Source organism: Neofelis nebulosa, chromosome 15 (assembly GCF_028018385.1).
Source record: "Neofelis nebulosa isolate mNeoNeb1 chromosome 15, mNeoNeb1.pri, whole genome shotgun sequence".
Classification (NCBI taxonomy): Eukaryota; Metazoa; Chordata; class Mammalia; order Carnivora; family Felidae; genus Neofelis; species Neofelis nebulosa.
Window position 1 is genome coordinate 1,820,832 of NC_080796.1, and position 21,612 is coordinate 1,842,443.

The 21,612-nt window shown below is 41.3% G+C and overlaps 1 protein-coding gene across 1 annotated transcript in view; it reads right to left on the minus strand.

The window, feature by feature from the left end:
• LOC131495881 (uncharacterized) overlaps positions 1 to 21,612 on the minus strand; it is a 199,036-nt gene that overhangs the window by 145,234 nt on the left and 32,190 nt on the right. The window contains exons 7-10 of the mRNA XM_058701054.1: positions 18,275 to 18,347; positions 9,890 to 9,980; positions 6,002 to 6,038; positions 547 to 619 (exon numbers count right to left, since the gene is read on the minus strand). Of these exons, the coding sequence (XP_058557037.1) occupies positions 547 to 619; positions 6,002 to 6,038; positions 9,890 to 9,980; positions 18,275 to 18,347 (274 nt within the window). The remainder of the gene's footprint in view (positions 1 to 546; positions 620 to 6,001; positions 6,039 to 9,889; positions 9,981 to 18,274; positions 18,348 to 21,612) is intronic.

Genomic DNA, 21,612 nt, shown 5'->3' on the forward strand with positions numbered 1-21,612 from the left:
GAGAACACCTTTGTAAGGTAAATGTTGAGAAATAATGTAAACATCTAAATTTCTACATTTTCTAATATGATTTTATTCTAAATGGAGAACAAAGGATAGAGCCAAAGGAAAATGCTGTATCTCACCAAAATAAAACGTGCCCGGGGCGGGGGGCAACCTACAATAGATACTTGGACCCAATCAGGTTTCATTTAGGCATGAGTATTATCAGTCATGTTATGATCACAGTAAGAATCCTTATCCTTAAGCAAACGTCATATTGCCTCCATTGTGGGAAAGCTTTTCCCAATATAATTTGACGGTCATTATATATTTTCCAGCCCATTCATTTATCAGCCTCCACCTGTAGGATTTACCAAAGTACAACAAAACAAAACAAAACAAAACATTCAACGCGTCATGTATCTGTAGAGTGGTTTGTCCTTGCTAACTTTCCATGACACACATAAAATGATGATACACAGGCTCCTCTTAAATTTTCAGAGTGAATAAGGGAGAAAACTCAATTCAGAGCAGGAAAGTGAGTTTCACGGGAGGGTACTTTACCTTGGTACCAAAATCTAAGTCTTCGCTAGATGAGGTAGACCATGAATCGTCAGGACCAGGTTTGTCAGAAAGCCTTTAGAGCAAAAAAATACAACAAAAACATGTTCATTCATTTAAAAACAAAATTTAAAAAAGTTAAGGGAAAGGTCACCTATCTGTTTATTCCACGAAGTTTCTTGGTATAATGAAAAGTTGGCCTCTGGTTTTGTCATTAAGTTTTATTTTAATTCCAGTAATAGAAACATCCAGAGTTATAGTAGTTTAAGTTGTACAATATAGTGATTCACCAACTCCATACTCACCCCGTGCTCATCATGACAAGGGCACTCCTTCATCCCCATCATCTCTTTCACCTTTCCCACCACTCACCTGCTCTCCACAACCATCCGTTTCTTCTCTGCAGTTAAGAGCCTATTTCTTGGTTTGTCTCCCCTTTTGTTTCCTCCCTTTGCTCGTTTGTTGTTTCTTAAGTGCTACATGAGTAAAATCATATGGTATTTGTCTTTCCCTGACTTTGCTTACCATACTACCCTCAGGCTCCATCCAGGTGATTGCAAATGGCAAGATTTCATTGTTTTATGATTGAGTAATATTACAGTGTGTGTGTGTGCATGTGTGTGTGCGTGTGTGTGTGTGTGTGTATGGATATACATATACACACACACATACATTCATGTAGGGCTTCTTCTTCGTTCACTCAGCTGTCAATGGACGCTTGCGCTGGCTGTTGGAAATAATGCCGCAATAAACACAGGAGTGCGTGTGTCCCGTGGAATTCATGTTTTTGTATTCTCTTGGGTAGTATCCAGTAGTGCAATTACTGGATCATAGGAGAGTTCTGTTTTTAATTTTTTGAGGAACCTGCATACTGTTTTCCACAGGGGCCGCACCCATTTGCATTTCCACCAACGGTGCAAGAGGTTTCCTTTGTCTCCACATCCTCGCGAACACTAGCTTCTTGTGTCTTGGAGTGTAGCCATTCTGACAGGTGTGACGTGGTATCTCGTTGTAGTTTGGGGGAGCATCTTTTCATGTGTCTGTTGACCATCTGTATGTTGTCGTTGGAAAAGGGTCTGGTTATGTGTACTGCTCATTGGTAAACTGGGCTTTTTTGGAGGGGGGTGATGTTGACATGTGTCAAGTTTTTAGACATTGTGGATACTAACCCTTTACTGGATTTGCCAAATATTTCCAAATTTGTTCTCCCATTCCAGAGGTTGCCTTTCAGGTTTGACTGTTTCCTTCACTGTGCAAAAGCTTCGTAGGTTGATATAGTCCCCAAACTTTATTCTTGCTTTATTTCCCTTGGCTCAAGAGACATAACTAGTAAAATGTGGCTACAGCCAAAGTTTGAGAAATGACGGCCTGTGTTCTCGTCAAGGATTTTTTTTTTTTTTTTATGGTTTCAAGTCTCACACTTAGGTCTTTAATTCATTTTGAGTTTATTTGTGGATATGGTAGAGAAATTGGTCCAGGTTCATTCTTTGGCATGTGGCTTGTCCAGTTGTCCCCACACCATTTGGTGAAGAGACTGCCTTTTCCCCACTGGATAGTCTTTCCTGTTTGTGGAAGATGAACTGACCATACAGTGGTGGATTTATGTCTGGGTTTGCGGTCCTATTCCACTGAGCGATGAGGCTATTTTGTACGCCAGTACCCACCATACTGTTTGGAATACTACAGCTTTGGAATAGAACTTGAAAGCTGAGATTGCGATACCTCCAGGTTTCTTCGTTTTCAATGTTGCTTTGGCCATTCAACGTCTTTTGTGGTTCTATACAACGTTTAGGATTGTTTGTGTAGCTCTGTGACAAATGCTGTTGGTATGTTGACAGGGATTGCATGACATCTGTCGATGGCTTTGGGTAGTGTAGACACTTTAAAAATATGTATTCTTCCCATCTGTGAGCATCGGATGTCTTTCTCTTTCTTTCCGTCACCTTCAATTTCCTTCATCAGTGTTTTACGGTTTCCAGAGTACAGGTCTTTCACAATTTGGACCCTGTTTTAAAAAAAGCTTTCTGTTCTCTATTTGGCCTCGACCTCTCCTAACCTGTGAAATCTCCAGGAAAGACCCAGTCTCAGTTTCCATAACCAAATATGACAGGCAGGGAATGCTCTGAAATGGTTGAAAATTAAATGTGTAAACCTTACCACAATGACGTCTCACCTCACATCTGTCAGAATGGCTCAGTCTCCACACACAGGAAACAACAAGGGTAGCTCAGGGTGTGGAGAAAAAACAACCCTTGTGCACCGGTCATGGGATGTAAATTGGTATCGCCGCAGTGAAAGCCAGTATGGAGGGGCCTCAACAAATTAAAAACACAAATACCATAGGATCCAGTGATTCCACTACTGGGTATTTATTTACCCAAGGGAAATGGAAATACTAATTTGAAAAGATATACGCACCCCTATCTTTATTATAGCATTATTTACAATAGACAAGATATGGAAGCAACCCAAGTGTCCACCAATACATGAAGAGACCACACACACACACACACACACACACACAATGAAATATTATACAGCTCTAAATGAGAATGAGATCCTGCCATCTGCAACATCATGGATGTACCTAGATGGCATGAGGGTAAGTGAAATAAGTCAGACAGAGAAACACAAATCCTATATGATTTCACTTCTGTGCAGAATGTAAAAAGGGGAATAAATGAACAAACAGAGCAAAAGCAGAAACAGAACCATAAATGCAGAGATTTGACTCTTGCCAGAAGGGAGGGGAGGTGGGGGGATGGACAAAATGGGGGAAGGGGAGAGGGAAGTTCAGGGTTCCAGTTATAGAATGAATAAATCACAAGGCTCAAAGGTACAGCGTAGGGAATCTAGTCAGTGGTATCCTAATAGCCTCATACATTGACAGATGGGAGCTACGCTTATGGCGATCACGGTGAAACATCCAGAGTTGTTGCATCACATATTACATTGTGTGTCACGTAGACCTCCGTTTAAGTAAACGTATCAAAGTTTAGGTTTCTACGTTATGAGTGGTAGTACTAACTAGAGATTGACAGACTCAAAGTTCCCAAGGCCAACTTTGTTCCCACACTGGTCTTGCCTTATTTAGGTCCATAATAACTAGCAAGACACTCCAAGCCTTCAGGGGCATTCAGCTACCCAAGGAGGGAGATTGTGATCAAAATGGTCCCGGTAGTTGTGCCTCTATTTCTCTATACGCTGCCTGAATATTTTCTTCCCTATGAGATCCCACTCCTACATCACTCTTTGGCACGGTTCTGTGGCATTCCCCAACCTTTCAATCTTTAGCCTATGAAGCCATACACTCCTACAACAAGGATGGGCTCCAATGACCGAGGGTAAGAACCATGTCCTGCTCCTGGAGAACAAGCGAATTGGGAGTCTCACTCATCCACACAGTCACCTCAACATAGGCATGTTATCACCGATCCAGATGAAGTTCCCTTACTGGTTTGACAAGTCAGTCCTACCCCTGCCCAGCCCTACAGGTACATGGGAAAGGCATCACAGATTTAGGAAAAGAGGTGGAGTGAGGAGACAGCTTGCCTTGGGCCATACATCTCTGATGTTCGGAATCTCCACCCCCACCCCCAATTCCTTGAGAGGATCTAAGCTATCCTCCCTCAGTTGGGGTGGAAGTAGGGGATATCATATTTCTATCTGCTGTAAACAGACTCTGCCCAGAAGCTCAAATGATTTTTAATCTCTCTCATCAGAAAATCTGAGGTATGCTCGCACCTTCAATGAAACCAACACACACAAAAGCAGAAACCTGGTCACGACCCTCTTGAACTCTCTATTTGAATATGTCTTTCTAAACAACTCCCCTAATCCTGGGTCCTTCATTCCTGTCATTCACCTTTATCTCACTTGGCATAACCCCCATATTCTGACATCTTTTCTCAAACTCGTATTCCTAACCAACTCAGTGTTGTTCTCCTTGAAACCTGGTCTCCTCTGCTAATTCAATTCTTACCCTCCTTCATTGTATTCATTAGACCCACTCCCCAGGCTTCTATTATTAAAACAGTTCCCTGCAAGATCAAGACAAAAAAAGAAGGAAGAAAGGAAAGAAAGAAAGAAAGAAAGAAAGAAAGAAAGAAAGAAAGAAAACCAGAATTTAAGTCGCATTTCTGTCACTTATCATATCCCAATAGGTCACTTCAATCTCTTTTGAGTTTCAAATTCTCCAGGGAAACAACCATTGGGCAAGGAGGTTAAACATAGGTTGACACACCAGAGGGTGTTTTGAAGAATTAATCTCTGAGGATCCCTACATCTGGAGACTCTAAGTGCTTTTGATTTGGCCTCTGGAAAAATGGAGAGTCCTTAGCTGGAAGAAGTGGGGAAATTATTGGAAAAAAAAAAAGAAGAAGAAATACCAAGGAAAAAAGAGAAGAAAGTCAAAAGGCAAAAACACAGTACAAAAAGTCATTGGAAAAAAAAAACAACTCCAAAAAAACCAAAAAGCTTCTTAGAACTAGACAAGGATACTAGCCCAAAGGGAAACCAGCCTGGGAACTTAGGCAACAGAGAATCATATAGCAATATCCTCGAAATAGAGAGTGAGTTTAATTAATGTAACATGGTCTACAACTAGATATCCTTCCCTTACAGAAAACTCATTTGTCTCAAGAAGAGGGGATATCACTACATCTAAGGAGTTGCCTGACGACATCTTGCTTTTTATGTAAAAGCCTTGACACCATGGCCATAGCTGACATCCACCCTAAAATCTCGGATGGTAAAAACAAGGGACTAGTTACCACTGCACTAATGACTTTTGTTGGCACTGGTGGTCAAATATATGAGGCCAAATGCTTGGACTAACCTGGGTTCTTAAGCAAACCCTAAATTAGTGTTCCGACATCATTACCTTTGACATTCTGAGTTGATCTGCCCTAGGATCTGTATCTTCATCTCAGTGCTGCTGAGGAACCAGGGAATGGATGTGGAAGCTTCACGGGCTGATGGGCAAAGCCCCTCAGCAACCCGTGAACTATGGAATCATGGTCGAGTCATCAACCTCCCTGAACCACAGTTGACAAAGGAATAAAATGTAGGCTACAATAGCACAGCTACTTGGCAAAGCTATACAATGACTATATAACGGAACAGATGTTACCCATAGGATATAGTGTCTGGTCCAGTGTAGAACACGCAACAACTGCTTTTGTTCTCTGCGTTCCCTTAGGAGACACATAATTTTCAGTTCATTCATTCCCTTTCCTTTCCTTTCATTATCCGTTTCATTTCATTTCATTCCTTTATACTTTGAGAGTGAGTGCCCACAGAAATCGGGAAAGATATCCCAAGGAGGCTGTCAGCGCAAAACCCGACGTGGGGCTTGAACTCGCAAACCTCAGTTGAAATCAAGAGTCACACCCTTAACCGACTGAGCCACCCGGGTGCCCCAGCAAATGTCATTTTTACAAATCCATAAAAATCCTACCTGGCTCTAGAATCTTCCTCAGCATTCTTATCTGCTCCTAAAGAAGAAAGCAAAATACATGTTAAATCGACAATCGATAAATAGAGGAAAATTACAAGTGTACGGCTTATGATTTGTCAAAAAGTATTGCTTTCGGACCACACCTGGAAACCACACTACACTGAATGGTAATTATACCATTCGTAGGCTTAAAGCACTAAGAAATCTTACTTTCTCCTCTATATTGACCAAAACCAAGAATGGGTTTTATCAGAATTTGACACCTACAGGGGAACTGATGTTTACAATGGCCATCGCTGACCGACACTGTGACACTGGAGGAAACGGGTATCGTTCGGAGAATGATTATCATGAGCTGACAATGTCAGACTGAAGCTAGCATGATTTTTCTGGACTTCCACTACTAGAGGAATTGAAAGAGAATATCTTTATTTTGCTGTAACACGGCAGAACTTCCCCAGCTCTTCAGCAGACACTCTTCAGTTTTAGGAGGAAACACCCCCTCACAACGTGTGCTCTATAGCTATTGTACTTGGCAGCGTGGCCAAACAATAGCAAACAGACTCTCCCTGGCCTTATTTCCAATGGTAAGGTAAGAAGGAAAGATTTGGCATTCCACTTTGATATAGTTCTAACCTCTTGAGGCTGTCTCCTTCCATTGCTAGAGAGTCTATCTAGACCCGCCGCACATCACAGAGGAGGATGATCCCAATGTGAGTGCTCTGTAGTGGTTCATGAGGTCATTTTTCTCAACCCTCCCCATTAGGTGACACACAGCTAGAGAAATCATACTTTTTGTCATGGAAGGCAGAGGTCATCAGATCCTCTACTGATGAGCAACTAAACAAAACAAAGGGCAAAGAATATCTTGAATGCCTACATTCAATTACCAGGATATTTTCACTTTCTAAACATTCAAAGACATCCACTCTATGATTCTAACTATATGACACCTGGAAAGAGCAAGGCTATGGAGCTAAGGGTTGGGGTGAATGTAGGGAGAAACGGGCACGGCACAGAGGACTTTTAAGGCAGTGGAACTCTTTCACACGATACCACAAAGGTGGATTCACATCATTACACATTTGTTAAGACTCATAGAACGTATGACACCAAGGCTGAACACTAATGCAAATTAGAGACTTGGCCTCCAAATGAAGAGTTCGTGTCCATAGAAAATGCACCACTGTTGTCAGGGTGCCTGGGTGGCTCAGTCGGTTCAGCGTCCAACTCTGGATCTGAGCTCAGGTCATGATCTCACAGTTCATGGGATCAAGTCCTGCATCAGGCTCTGGGCTGACAGCACAGGATTCTTTCCCCCCTCTCCCTCTGCCCCTTGGCTGCTCACACGCATGCATGCTCTCTCACTCAAAACTAAACCAAGGAACTGAAATAAAAAATTCCTACTAAAAATGGACCACTGTCGTGCAGGATGTTAGCAACAGGGGAGGCTAGGCGTGTCCGGGAGCATGGTATGGTATATGCAGACTCTCTGTACTTCCTATTATATTTTGCTGTGAACTTAAAACTGATGTAAAACATCAGGCTTATTAAATGTATGAAACAACAAAAACAACAAAATATGGTTTCCATTGAAGCTACTCTTAGCATATACCAACTCATGATACAGTCACCTTGAACATTAAAATAGAGATCAAAGTAACACAATAGGGGTACTGTCTCCCATTTGGAAGTGTATGAAAATGCATACACAAAACACAAAAATACAACGGTTATTTGTATACTTAGGCAACAAAACAATTGATGAATATGATCCAAAATCTTATACCTATAAACAGGGGTTCAGCACCATAGGAATCAAACCTGGGTTTTCCATATAATTACGAGATTTTCATTCTAATTTTAAATCAAAAATCATTATGTTGATCATACGTAAGAATCATAATGAAAGCTTAATCACATAAAAAAAAGATTATAATGACCTCATATTGCCCTTGTAATTTTTATACAAATACCTACTTCATATGGATGATGAAACTGAAACCAGTACCATGGTAGCCATCATGCTCCATGCTAGCAAAACAAAATTTGAAGACACCACCAAAAATGACGTCAGGGCTATAATTCCTATGCAGAACAGATTTCATCCAGCAGGCCAAAGATGGCTACCCTCAGAACATCCTACTTGAATGACTGGCCCTTGGTGGTTCCCTGGGATCTTGGATTTCAGGAGGGTTCCCACCATTCCCTAGCTGGTTAAGAGTGGTTCACTGTGCCTAAGTGCTGGTACAAGCAATGTCCTTAAGGCTGTACACTTGATTTCCTTGGTGGAAACCTGGAATTTGGGGACATGCTAAGGAGAAGATGCCTATGTGATTAGCATTTGATGAAAACCTCGGGCACTGAGTATCCATAAGCCTCGTACTGGCAGACAACATTTCACTTGTGCTGTCCTAATTTCATGCTGGAGGAATTTAGCACATCCTGCTAACTCCATAGAGAAAGGATTCCTGGAAGCCTGCGCTTGCTTTCCTCTGGCCTTCACCCCATACACCATTGCTCGGTGCTCATTGGCCTTTCTAGCCTGTCCCCATACCAAGCCACACGCATGACTACAACTATATGCTGAGTCCTGTGAGCTCTTCTAGTGAATAATCAAATCTGGGTGTCATTGGGATGCCTCTAACACAACTGCATTATATGCAATTTTATTATTTCGGTTGATGTCTTTCACGTGGTTACAGTCAGAAGGTTATGTCACAGAATACCTTTCCTGGAATCTCTTTTCTTGGTATTTGCCTTGAAAATTCCTACATCCCTATTTATCCATTTGAAGAAAGGTTTAAAAGGAATAGATGAAATCATGATGTCAGAAAGTGTGAAACAAGCAACAATCTTATTTTACTCTGAAAAAAAAAACAAACAGAGGGAGAGAGCAAATCCTGGTGATTGCCCCTATGTTCTACCATATAAAAGTTCTCTGAAATATGAAAAATCAGTTAATTTTCTCCAACTACCTAGGACTTAGTTCATTTTTCTGGCAGGTAGGAATCAAAGAAGTAACAGGGATCATTCTACAACAATCAGAACTGTCAGACAGAATATGAAAACATACTACTGATTATAGTGTTCTTTTGTTTCTTTCCCTTATGTTCCTAGAACATTAAAAATATAGTTCACCTATTAAAGGCAGTTATTGCCAAAATAATCAAAAGCCACAAATACGGCATCCAAAATGTCAGATGAGTTATCTTGATGTCTCCCTATCTGACCCTCCTTCCAATTCTCTTATTTTGCCCTAAATGATACTACCGTATGAAGTACCCCCATTTTATAAGGCATTAACGTATATACATTTATCATTGACTACAAATGCTTATGTTCACCCATGGTAGTTAGGACATAACTCTGCATCATCAGCTAGGTCAGTCCTTAATGTCTTGCCAACAGTGAGGATCACAGTAAGAGTGGGAACATTTGGGGATACCACTCTGGCAAATTCTGGTACGAGAAGCTCACCTGATAGTGTTGCTGCATTTTAAATAGTCTGCTCTTCCCTTTAAAGAACTAGTGTATTTTACCACCTTCCAGTAGAAACACAATACACACCGGCTTACTTTCCTTCATTTACTCCCTGTAGTCTCCGCCATTCACATCATTCCCTGTTTGGCTCGTCTCTTCTTTCCTGAGGTTCCTTAGGCCTTCCAGTGTCTTGAAAGGGAACTAGTCATTTAGCTCCTTTGGTGGCACTCTCAATTTAATCTGTTGCTGACACCACATACGATATGCAACTTATCTCCTTTTCACATCTCTTTCTCTTTCCTATGCACTTAACAGGCCGTTTTCTTTAGATATTAGAATATATCAGTATTCCTGTTTTCAATCAACATTCTGTCAAATGACCTTTGAATAAAATACAGTGCTTACCTTCTACTTGTCCATTTAATATACTTTGCCCTTTCTGATCCACAGCTCCAGAGACATGAGGGACATATTTGTTGGGCTTCTCAGACATACTCTGTTAAAAGTAGCATCAGTAATGAGTTGCGTGAAGACTTCCTAATCCTTTTCCAAGAAAATATCTGAATTTATGACTTTAATAACAATCAGACTTACAAATAAGAAAACCGTATTGAACACCAAAACATTTAAATACAAAACCTCATATATGCTCTCTTGATTCAGCGTCCCTTTGAATCTTCATTTGGCTATTGACTCTCTAAACGGATCATGGAAGGCCAGAATAAATACTTTCAAAGGCAGAAGCCTGGCTTGTATGCAGATTTCAAAAAGGAACTAACAAAACCCCTTCCTTTGCATTCCTGACCAAAATGAAAGGACATTTGAAATAAGTTTTGAAACAGAATCTTTAAAAGTGTACTTGCTATAAAGGAAAACTGCTTCTAATAAAATGGCAGACATTTGTTTCAGTGTCAATTCATACCTCACATGATCAGAAACTTTGGAGTATATCATGTTGTGTATCAACAAAACACTGTCGAAGCTGCTGCTTCGTTTAGGTAAACACAGGCTTGACCTTTTTCTTGACGAAAGAAGGGTTGGATCGAACGGCAAGGTTGGAAGAGAAACTTTTCTTAAAATTGTGATGAACTAGTAGCAGAAACAATGTAGATATAGGTATGGAACTCTTCAGAATGTGTAGTAAGCATTCAAACGGCAAGTATAAGAACATGTATGTCTCAGTCACCTAAAATGTGCCAAGCACTCATTTCACTATGCACATTTTCTTTTTTACACACAACAATAATAATAATGATTATGATGATGGAGTGAGCCTTCCTACAGCTTGGTCTCTCTAAGGCGTTGGAGTAAAATGATGATCCGTGGTCCTCTCTGTCCAGAATGTCCCTCGCCACGGTCTACACGACTGGGCCTTCTCATCTTTCACTTGGCACCTTTTGCCACTCTCAGATCTTTTCTGACTACCAAAATTCCCACTCCCACTCTCATCCTCATCCTCACTACAAACGCCCCCAATATTCTCTCAACTAACATTGTCCATTTCCTATCGATGAAGCCTTTATTGTGACTTCTAACAGACTGCTGTTGACTTACTTTTCTGCTCCGACCACAACAACCTAAACCCTCCACTTGTACACTCAGCAGCTAACTGCTTGGTACGTACTCAGTATACAAGGACCAATTAATTAAGGTCAAAACATTTACACTAATCTCACTGAGAAGATCTCAAAAGTACCCAATCACTATACCGTTGGCCCTTGAACAAAGCAAGGGTTACGGGCTCTGATGGCCATGCCCTCGACAATCCACAAATATCTTTTGAAACCTCAAAACCAAATAAAAAAAAAAACAAAAATTCCTACTGAATTTCCTACTTTAAAAGCAATCACACTTAAAAATCAAAAAGTATATATGTATTGAAAACCAGAACGTTAAAGCAGAATCGCTTGTATATGCTCTCTAGGTCTAATCTACCTTTTCGGCCTAATTTGGCCATTGACTCTGTAAACTGAGCGTGGGAGGTCAGGGTTAGGATAACGGAATGCTGAGCTTACCAACAATATACACAGTCGATTAATGCATGTTTTCCCTGTTATATGTATTACATACTGTATTTTTACACTATAAACTGAAGGAAAGGTTACTAAGAAAATCGTAAGGAAGGGGTGCTGGGTGGCACTGTCGGTTCAGGGTCAGGCTCTTGACTTTGGCTCAAGTCATGATCTATACTTCCTGAGTTGAACGCTGACAGTGTGGAGCCTGATGAAAATTCTCTCTCTGTCCCCACTTCCCTACTCACGTGCTCTGTCCTCTCTCACTCTCCCAAAATGAATAATTAAAAAAAAAAAAAACAAGATGAAAAAGAAAATCATAAGGAAGAGAAAATATGTTTACAGGATGGTACTGTATTTATTGAAAAAAATCTGTATGTATGTGGACTCCCACATTCCAAACGCATCTTGTTCAAGGGTCAAATGTATACCTTTATGATGTCATCGCTAAGAGCTTACGGGAACTTATTATAGCCCCAAATGAGAACATCAAAAACCCATTCTAACTTTCCATTCTTTTCTGGACACAAGGGCCATTTTATTGGCCTTTGAACATCTTCCCATCGAAAACAAGTATTCTTTGGGGGGCCTGGGTGACTTAGTCGATTAGGCAGCCAACTTTGAAATTGCGAAAAGCAAAGCAAAAGGTGGAGGGGGGAGTTAAGATGGCAGGGGAGGGGATCAGAATTCCCCTTGTCCCTCAAACACAGCAGTATTGAGGTCACAACACTTGGAATACCAGGAATACAGGCTGCAGAGGGACAGAAAAATCTCCACAGGTGCAGAGTGACAGCTTGGCGGGACAGAAGGGTGTGTATGAGAATTGGGAGAAATAAAATGGGCAGCACAGGCATGGAGTGGGGGAAGGCCTTTGGTGGAGAAACGAAAGGAAGGCAGAGACAGAGAGAGGCTGTGGGACGTGCATTTGGATATGAGAAAGCCTGTCCGGACCACAGACCAAGGAGAGGTCCAGAGAGCCAGTTTCTACTTTGGAAAACAGCCTTAGAGGGTAAAAAACAGAATTTTCAAGGCGGCCACACTTTCTCTCGACCAGAGCTACCACCTCCCATGCCTGGTGGGGAGGGAGCCGCCCCTAGGCTTGGTAGCAATCTCAGGGCTACCCTGGGAGAGAACACCTTGAGTATGGTGGAAAGGGGAGGTATTGCCCTGCCCAAGGGAAAAAGACCATGCAGGCACGAGCCAGAGGCCCTCTGTCCACTGGGCAGAGTGGCGCAACTCCACTACCAGGTCGGAGCAAAGCGGGATCCTACAGGGTTTTGAATCCCAGCTCAGTGCTCGGGTGGCACAGGGGACTGTGCAGCAAGGCAAGCCAGCTCCCCAGGCTATTCCGTGAGGATAGCCTAAACAGTGAGTTTTGAGACACCTCGTGTGGGCAGGATAGATGGGGTGTCGCCATGTCTCTCCCCATGACCAACATCGTGGGGCTTCAGGGAATGGACAGTGAGCCTCAGTGAAGGCAGGCCCATTACACCAAACCCTGACACTCTGTGCCTCGTAACTGCTTCTCTATAGGAGTGAGACTGACACTGATGGGACCAGACAGCCCCTGCTCTAGACCAGCACAGCCACCGGTCCCAGGCACCAATAGACAACTCTCCTCCGGTTTTCTATCTTAGTTTGTTTGTTTGTTTGTTTGTTTGTTTGTTTGTTTTCATTTGAGTTATTATTCTTTTGTCTTTCCTTTTCTTTTTTAATGTTTATTTCTTTATTTTGAGAGAGAGAGAGTGAGTGATCAAGCAGAAGAGATGCAGAGAGAGGGAGAGAGAGAGAATCCGAGCAGGATCCATGCTCTCACTGCAGAACCTGTTGGGGGTTCCGAACCCACCCACAGTGACAACATGACGTGAGCCAAATTCAAGAGTCAGACGCTTCACCTACTGAGCCACCCAAGCGCCCATCTTTTCTTTCCTTTGCTTTCCCTTTCTTCTCTTTTCCCTTTTTTCTCTTTCTACTCTCCTCTTTCCCCTTCTCCCTTTGGAAACAGCCTAGTAGTCTCGAGTTCACGTGGGTCAAAACTAATTATATATCTACATTTATCTATATATCTTAATATATACCTATATATCTATACATAGATATATAGAGATATATCTATATATTTTTTTCCTTTGTTCCTCTGTTCTGGTTCTTTGTTTGTTTGATTGTACATTTTCTCTATACTTTTCTAGATCTCCTTCTTCATTTTCCTCCCTCTCTTTCTGGATTAAGCCCTATAGCTCCTTTGAGTCACTTCCTGGTCTTTTTTTCAACTCCAGTCATTTCTCTTTTTGTTTGGGCTAAGGATTCTTCCCCACCTTCTTCCCCTTTTTTCCAGGATTACTTCAACAAACAAATCAAAGCACACCTGGTGGAAGGCCCAAACCGCCACTCCAAGTAGCGAGGACAGCAGCCAAAGACGCACCCAAAGAGTGCACACAACACACTCAAAAAAAATTTGTTCAACTGCCAGGCCCTGGACAGTGTAGGGGCTCTTTTTATTACAGTAGTACTCGCAGGTGTGGGACACAGAACAAGCGATTAACACACATAAAGGGCAGGAATCTAGCCAAAACGACGAAATCGGAGAATTCCCCTCAAAAAAAATTCCGGGAAGAAAGGACAGCCAGAGAAGGGCGCAAAAGAGACAGAAACCATATAGGTGAGCACATTTTTGGAATGACACTCATAAGACGCATAGTTGCGCTTGAAACCACGCATAGAAGACAGCAGACAATCTCCTGCTTCAGAGATCAAGGACCTAAGGAATCGTCACGATGAACGCTGAACATGAAATGGTGTAAAGGAGATACAAAGTAAACTAGATGCAGTGACAGCAAGGACGGGAGAAGCAGCAGACAGAATCGGTGAAACAGAAGATACAATTGTGGACAAAGATGAAGCAGGGAAAGGAAAGGAAGGAAATGACTAGATCACGAGGCAGGTACTAGAGACCTACGTGATTCAGTGAGATGAAATATTAGCCACATCCTAGGAGTCCCAGAAGAAGAAGAGTGAGAGAAAGGGGCAGAAGGTTTTTTTGGAACAACTTATAGCTGAGAGCTTCCCTCATCTGGGGAAGGAAACGGGCATCCAAGTCCTGGCGGCACAGAGAATTCCTTTCCAAATCAACAAACCCAGGTCAACACCACGACATGCCATAGCGAAACTGGAAAACTACAAAGATAAGGAGAGGATTCTGAAAGCAGCTAGGGACAAACGGGTCTTAATCGACAAGGGAAGACACGTAAGGCTAGCAGCAGGCCTGTCCAAAGAAACTTGGCAGGGCAGAAGGGAGGGGTAGGAAACGGTCAATGTGCTGAATGGGAACATCTGCGGCGAAGAATCCCTTCCCAGGCAAGGCTGACATTTAGAATAGAAAGAGAGAGAAAGGCTTTCCCAGACAAACAACACCTCATGGAGTTCATGACCACTAAACCAGCCCTGCGGGAGATCCTAACGGGCGACTCTGTGAGTGGAAAGCAGCAGAGACTACAAAGGACCAGAGGCCTCACCAAAAGCATGAAACCTTCAGATAACACAATGACACTAAATCCATATCTTTAACTAATCACTCTGAATGTGAATGGACTCAATGCCCCAATCAAAAGACAAAGGGAATCAGAATGGGTAAAACACAAAACAAAACCAAACAACAAGATCCATCTATATGTTGTCAACAAGAAACTGATTTTAGACCCCAGGACACCTCCAGGTTCAAAGTGAAGGTATGCGGAACCACCTATCATGCTACTAGAAGTCAAAAGAAAGCTGGAGTCGCCACACTTCCACCAGACAGACTAGATTTTAAACCAGAGACTGTAGTAACAGATTCAGAAGGGCATTGGGTCGTAATTAAGGGGTCTATCCATCAAGAGGAGCTAACAACTGCAAATGTTTATGGCCCCAAAGTGAAACGCCCACACGTATGAATCGATTACTCACAAACATGATTAAATGTATACATACAAATACCATGATTGTAGACGACTTTAAGACTCCACTCATGGCAAAAGGTGGATCGTCAAGGCAGAAAATCAGTAAGGAAACACTGATCCAATGTGTCACTGGACCAGATGTATTCAGATATACATAGATCTATATTGGCCTCATATATATACATTTATATACATGGGTATCAACACCGATATATTAAGATCTTTTCACCCAACAGCAGTAGAACGCACATTCTTCTTAAGTGCATATAGAACATTCTCCAATGTCTCCAAGTGACATCCTGGGTCACAAAACAGCCCTCCACAAATATAAAAGGACTGAGATCATACCTTGCATATTGTCAGATCACAACAACGAGCACTTGCTCATTCTTTCTCTCTCTCCCTCCCTTTCCAAGAGAAATGCAAACATTTCAAAAACATTTAGCTCAGCCCCTTCCAAGAAAGAGAAAAACAAGAATAATAAACCTTGTGGGGCAACGAGTCCTGGATGGAAACCACACACAGACAGTAGAATTCCATAACCAATATGTTGACAATGGAGTTGACAGAAAGTGATGTACTAAAAGAACAGACACTAAAGAAATCGTTTCTGCAAGGACAAATTAGGGTAGGGGTAAACCATTAAAAACGAGCCTGGTGCGGGGAACACATATGTGGCACAGTGAGTTCAGCATCCACCTTCAGCTCATGAGTCATGATCTCACGGTTTGTGGTTATCAGCCCCACTTTGAGCTCTGTGTTGACAGCTCGGAGCCTGCAGCCTGCTTTGGATTCTGTGTCTCTCTCTGTCTCTGCCCCTACCCCGCTTGCACTCTGTGTCTCTCTCTGTCTCAAAAATAAATAAACTTTGAAAAAATTTTGAAAATACCGTAAAAAGCACGGGGTGAGAAGAGGGAAAAAGGAAACAAAAACAAAAACAAAAACAAATGACCAATCAATCAAGCATGAGCTTAAGACAAAAAAGAAAAGGAAAAATGTGAGCCAAAGAAGGCAAGTGGAAACAACATACATTTTTCAACAGGTACATAAGTAGGATTGGGAATATACTATGAAAAATAGTCCCTTTTAAACCTTTTAAAAATATATGTCTTTATATATGTGTGATATGTATATATATATATATATATATATATATATATATATATATATATGTGTGTGTGTGTGTGTGTGTGTACGTTTAGGTGAACATAAATATGTATACATATAAGTGTGTATTTATATATGTGTAAATATATATGTGTATATATGTGTATATTATATATATCTCTACCTATAACTATCTATCTATATCTATCTATCTATCTATCTATCTATATCCATATCCATCTACCTATGTATCTGTCTATATAATATTTATGTAAAAGAGAGGCTTTGACTCACAGTATATCCCTAATAATACTGACTCTTATCACTCTACAGTTATCTGGTTATAAATACTGTAATAAAGAATTTAATTTTTTTCACTATAAATACATTGTTCAATTCCTGGCATCTTTCGCTTCCGAAAAGCTAGAAATTATTACTAGACTAACAAAAGAACAGAAAAAGAGAGGTTCCTAACACGTCAACATTCACTATGGAGAAAGAATTGGGAATGAGAATTCTAGGAAGAAATGGGAACCTTCAAAGGATGTAGGTAATGGGACACAGATGGGGTTAAACAAACAAAGGCTGAGGACTTTTTCTCTGCAATTCTAAGCTCACAATGGGAGGATACTAAAAATAGACTGTAACCTTCTTTCTTATGTAACTCCTGATTTCCTCAATAGAATTCATTTGCGTGTATACATGTTAAACACTAAAACGGAATATAAACTGAAGCCTGACTTTTTAACTTCACATATTTAATTGTGATATATCATGCGTATTTGGTTACTTTTCAAACTCCATTCTACGGAATTCCATTTCCCTACTCATTTGTTCACATTCAAAAACCATGACATTGCTTCTTCCAAGCAAGACTTTATTTTAGGAGCTCCAGGAGTCAAACCAGTGCGTTCCCTAACCTCCAGGAGCTTATCATGATTTAGGGGCTTTGAAATGAATACTGAAACAAATATCAGATGTCTGAAACTTTAAATTTTAGAATCTGACACAAGGACTAGGAGGAGATAGTGTTCAAAGCTAGAATGGGCAAGATTTCTGAAATTAGAAATTTGACACCTTGGCTATGAAGAGCCTCTGCCCATAGAGCTACTCTTTTCAGCAAAATACGTATTCTTCGGGGAGATGCACAATTTTAACTTACCCCTCATGGAGTTATTTCAAAACTACAGGAGAACACCTTTGTAAGGTAAATGTTGAGAAATAATGTAAACATCTAAATTTCTACATTTTCTAATATGATTTTATTCTAAATGGAGAACAAAGGATAGAGCCAAAGGAAAATGCTGTATCTCACCAAAATAAAACGTGCCCGGGGCGGGGGGCAACCTACAATAGATACTTGGACCCAATCAGGTTTCATTTAGGCATGAGTATTATCAGTCATGTTATGATCACAGTAAGAATCCTTATCCTTAAGCAAACGTCATATTGCCTCCATTGTGGGAAAGCTTTTCCCAATATAATTTGACGGTCATTATATATTTTCCAGCCCATTCATTTATCAGCCTCCACCTGTAGGATTTACCAAAGTACAACAAAACAAAACAAAACAAAACATTCAACGCGTCATGTATCTGTAGAGTGGTTTGTCCTTGCTAACTTTCCATGACACACATAAAATGATGATACACAGGCTCCTCTTAAATTTTCAGAGTGAATAAGGGAGAAAACTCAATTCAGAGCAGGAAAGTGAGTTTCACGGGAGGGTACTTTACCTTGGTACCAAAATCTAAGTCTTCGCTAGATGAGGTAGACCATGAATCGTCAGGACCAGGTTTGTCAGAAAGCCTTTAGAGCAAAAAAATACAACAAAAACATGTTCATTCATTTAAAAACAAAATTTAAAAAAGTTAAGGGAAAGGTCACCTATCTGTTTATTCCACGAAGTTTCTTGGTATAATGAAAAGTTGGCCTCTGGTTTTGTCATTAAGTTTTATTTTAATTCCAGTAATAGAAACATCCAGAGTTATAGTAGTTTAAGTTGTACAATATAGTGATTCACCAACTCCATACTCACCCCGTGCTCATCATGACAAGGGCACTCCTTCATCCCCATCATCTCTTTCACCTTTCCCACCACTCACCTGCTCTCCACAACCATCCGTTTCTTCTCTGCAGTTAAGAGCCTATTTCTTGGTTTGTCTCCCCTTTTGTTTCCTCCCTTTGCTCGTTTGTTGTTTCTTAAGTGCTACATGAGTAAAATCATATGGTATTTGTCTTTCCCTGACTTTGCTTACCATACTACCCTCAGGCTCCATCCAGGTGATTGCAAATGGCAAGATTTCATTGTTTTATGATTGAGTAATATTACAGTGTGTGTGTGTGCATGTGTGTGTGCGTGTGTGTGTGTGTGTGTATGGATATACATATACACACACACATACATTCATGTAGGGCTTCTTCTTCGTTCACTCAGCTGTCAATGGACGCTTGCGCTGGCTGTTGGAAATAATGCCGCAATAAACACAGGAGTGCGTGTGTCCCGTGGAATTCATGTTTTTGTATTCTCTTGGGTAGTATCCAGTAGTGCAATTACTGGATCATAGGAGAGTTCTGTTTTTAATTTTTTGAGGAACCTGCATACTGTTTTCCACAGGGGCCGCACCCATTTGCATTTCCACCAACGGTGCAAGAGGTTTCCTTTGTCTCCACATCCTCGCGAACACTAGCTTCTTGTGTCTTGGAGTGTAGCCATTCTGACAGGTGTGACGTGGTATCTCGTTGTAGTTTGGGGGAGCATCTTTTCATGTGTCTGTTGACCATCTGTATGTTGTCGTTGGAAAAGGGTCTGGTTATGTGTACTGCTCATTTGTAAACTGGGCTTTTTTGGAGGGGGGTGATGTTGACATGTGTCAAGTTTTTAGACATTGTGGATACTAACCCTTTACTGGATTTGCCAAATATTTCCAAATTTGTTCTCCCATTCCAGAGGTTGCCTTTCAGGTTTGACTGTTTCCTTCACTGTGCAAAAGCTTCGTAGGTTGATATAGTCCCCAAACTTTATTCTTGCTTTATTTCCCTTGGCTCAAGAGACATAACTAGTAAAATGTGGCTACAGCCAAAGTTTGAGAAATGACGGCCTGTGTTCTCGTCAAGGATTTTTTTTTTTTTTTATGGTTTCAAGTCTCACACTTAGGTCTTTAATTCATTTTGAGTTTATTTGTGGATATGGTAGAGAAATTGGTCCAGGTTCATTCTTTGGCATGTGGCTTGTCCAGTTGTCCCCACACCATTTGGTGAAGAGACTGCCTTTTCCCCACTGGATAGTCTTTCCTGTTTGTGGAAGATGAACTGACCATACAGTGGTGGATTTATGTCTGGGTTTGCGGTCCTATTCCACTGAGCGATGAGGCTATTTTGTACGCCAGTACCCACCATACTGTTTGGAATACTACAGCTTTGGAATAGAACTTGAAAGCTGAGATTGCGATACCTCCAGGTTTCTTCGTTTTCAATGTTGCTTTGGCCATTCAACGTCTTTTGTGGTTCTATACAACGTTTAGGATTGTTTGTGTAGCTCTGTGACAAATGCTGTTGGTATGTTGACAGGGATTGCATGACATCTGTCGATGGCTTTGGGTAGTGTAGACACTTTAAAAATATGTATTCTTCCCATCTGTGAGCATCGGATGTCTTTCTCTTTCTTTCCGTCACCTTCAATTTCCTTCATCAGTGTTTTACGGTTTCCAGAGTACAGGTCTTTCACAATTTGGACCCTGTTTTAAAAAAAGCTTTCTGTTCTCTATTTGGCCTCGACCTCTCCTAACCTGTGAAATCTCCAGGAAAGACCCAGTCTCAGTTTCCATAACCAAATATGACAGGCAGGGAATGCTCTGAAATGGTTGAAAATTAAATGTGTAAACCTTACCACAATGACGTCTCACCTCACATCTGTCAGAATGGCTCAGTCTCCACACACAGGAAACAACAAGGGTAGCTCAGGGTGTGGAGAAAAAACAACCCTTGTGCACCGGTCATGGGATGTAAATTGGTATCGCCGCAGTGAAAGCCAGTATGGAGGGGCCTCAACAAATTAAAAACACAAATACCATAGGATCCAGTGATTCCACTACTGGGTATTTATTTACCCAAGGGAAAAGGAAATACTAATTTGAAAAGATATACGCACCCCTATCTTTATTATAGCATTATTTACAATAGACAAGATATGGAAGCAACCCAAGTGTCCACCAATACATGAAGAGACCACACACACACACACACACACACACACACAATGAAATATTATACAGCTCTAAATGAGAATGAGATCCTGCCATCTGCAACATCATGGATGTACCTAGATGGCATGAGGGTAAGTGAAATAAGTCAGACAGAGAAACACAAATCCTATATGATTTCACTTCTGTGCAGAATGTAAAAAGGGGAATAAATGAACAAACAGAGCAAAAGCAGAAACAGAACCATAAATGCAGAGATTTGACTCTTGCCAGAAGGGAGGGGAGGTGGGGGGATGGACAAAATGGGGGAAGGGGAGAGGGAAGTTCAGGGTTCCAGTTATAGAATGAATAAATCACAAGGCTCAAAGGTACAGCGTAGGGAATCTAGTCAGTGGTATCCTAATAGCCTCATACATTGACAGATGGGAGCTACGCTTATGGCGATCACGGTGAAACATCCAGAGTTGTTGCATCACATATTACATTGTGTGTCACGTAGACCTCCGTTTAAGTAAACGTATCAAAGTTTAGGTTTCTACGTTATGAGTGGTAGTACTAACTAGAGATTGACAGACTCAAAGTTCCCAAGGCCAACTTTGTTCCCACACTGGTCTTGCCTTATTTAGGTCCATAATAACTAGCAAGACACTCCAAGCCTTCAGGGGCATTCAGCTACCCAAGGAGGGAGATTGTGATCAAAATGGTCCCGGTAGTTGTGCCTCTATTTCTCTATACGCTGCCTGAATATTTTCTTCCCTATGAGATCCCACTCCTACATCACTCTTTGGCACGGTTCTGTGGCATTCCCCAACCTTTCAATCTTTAGCCTATGAAGCCATACACTCCTACAACAAGGATGGGCTCCAATGACC